At 43.5% G+C, this 1,407-nt stretch overlaps 1 protein-coding gene across 1 annotated transcript; it reads left to right on the forward strand.

Annotated features, from left to right (window-relative positions):
• The first annotated feature begins 756 nt into the window (after positions 1-756).
• On the forward strand, positions 757-888 carry SMIM38 (small integral membrane protein 38). Its single transcript, XM_063118802.1, has one exon. It carries the CDS (start codon positions 757-759, stop codon positions 886-888), a length of 132 nt encoding a protein of 43 aa, XP_062974872.1.
• The last annotated feature ends 519 nt before the right edge of the window (positions 889-1,407 follow it).

The following is a 1,407-nucleotide window of genomic DNA, read 5'->3' on the forward strand; positions in this document are numbered from 1 at the left end:
TTTTTGCATGTGGCAGTGTACTAATTGATGCGCGATGCATTTTGGGAAGTTTCTGTGCTCTGATTTGCGTCTCCCCCTTCTTCTCCCTCCCCTTCTTCCCTTTTTAATTTGTCTAGGAAAGGGGAAAAAAGAAGAAGAAAAGCCCCTCCAGTGTTGTTTCCTGCAAAGACTGTTCTTAAGAGCCCGTTGGACAGCGCGGGGGCTCTTGAAGTGATAGCTAATTGGCAAAAGAAAGGGCCCAATTGTCTCGAGGGAGCTGGAAAGTGCCGCGTGTGCTTCTGAAAAGGACTAGGGAGAAGGTGCCCGGTTTCGCTAAGCAGCTGCTGTTGTAGATGTTTGGAGATTACATCAGCATTTTGGGGGTGGGGGGGGAAGAGGCTGAAAAAATAGTCTAACTTCAGAGAGAGGGAGAGGGGGAGAGTATGTGTTTATGGAGTCCCCCCTCCCCTCTTCCCCTTCCAAAGATCTTCTGACAATACTGTCATTGTCAATATAAGAGTTGTTAATTCTTTATGAATAGTACACGGGGCCTCTTGACTAAATAGTACATTACATGTCCCAAATCTGTCAGCTGGACTCCTCTCTCTCACATGCTAGTGAGATCACTTTGATTGGAATGTTACAGGAATGGCTTGGTTTGCCACACAGCACTGAATACTACATTATATAATTAGGTCTCCCAGAATAGTGATAGGAGTCGGAGTAGTATCTCTCCCTCCTCCCCCCTCTCTATTATTTCATTATTCTAGCTTCAATATGGGATCGGGGCTTTTGATGATTTTAGTAGTTGTCATTATATTAATGCGATTCATTTTATGGTCCTGCTTCGGTGCTTATTTAGATTTCAGACTGGCTCGTAGGTGTCCCCCAAAGAGGAAGGGCTCTTGAAGGAGCTCAGATGCATTTTCAACAAACAAGCTGGTCATTCTTGGACAATGTCATAGAACAGGACATGCTTTAAAAACTTTTCAAAGGAGCTAGTTAATGGTGCCTTCCTTGGTCGACTTCAGTTTGGAGGCTGTTTTTAAGAGGTCTAGCATTTAAAAAGTAGCACATCCGTCAACTGATGCCCCATACAAAATTGCTGAAGAAATTGTTTGTGGAACAAATGGGGGTAAGCCATTTGCTTTCTAAGTGTTTTGCGCTGGCTGAATATAATCTTATTGTTAAGAGACCGGGGGGGATCTATACTACTGCTTTAAAGCGCTTTAAAGTGCTTTATAACAGTTTTGACAACTGTTGGGGCCCAGGACACACTGCATATACAGTTTTCAAAACATTTTCAAAGTGCTTTAAAGCGCTTTAAAAGCAGTAGTGTAGATCCCCCCCAGGCAGCCAATTGGACAATTTCACTAACTTGACAAGTGAGATGTGATGATTTCCTTCCTGTTGGATGAAATTGCTGCC

The sequence above is a fragment of the Elgaria multicarinata genome, chromosome 2 (genome assembly GCF_023053635.1).
Source record: "Elgaria multicarinata webbii isolate HBS135686 ecotype San Diego chromosome 2, rElgMul1.1.pri, whole genome shotgun sequence".
Lineage (NCBI taxonomy): Eukaryota > Metazoa > Chordata > Lepidosauria > Squamata > Anguidae > Elgaria > Elgaria multicarinata.

Coding starts and splice junctions, on each gene's coding strand:
- SMIM38 (XM_063118802.1), top strand. CDS start 757: ATGGGATCGGGGCTTTTGATGATTTTAGTAGTTGTCATTATATTAATG.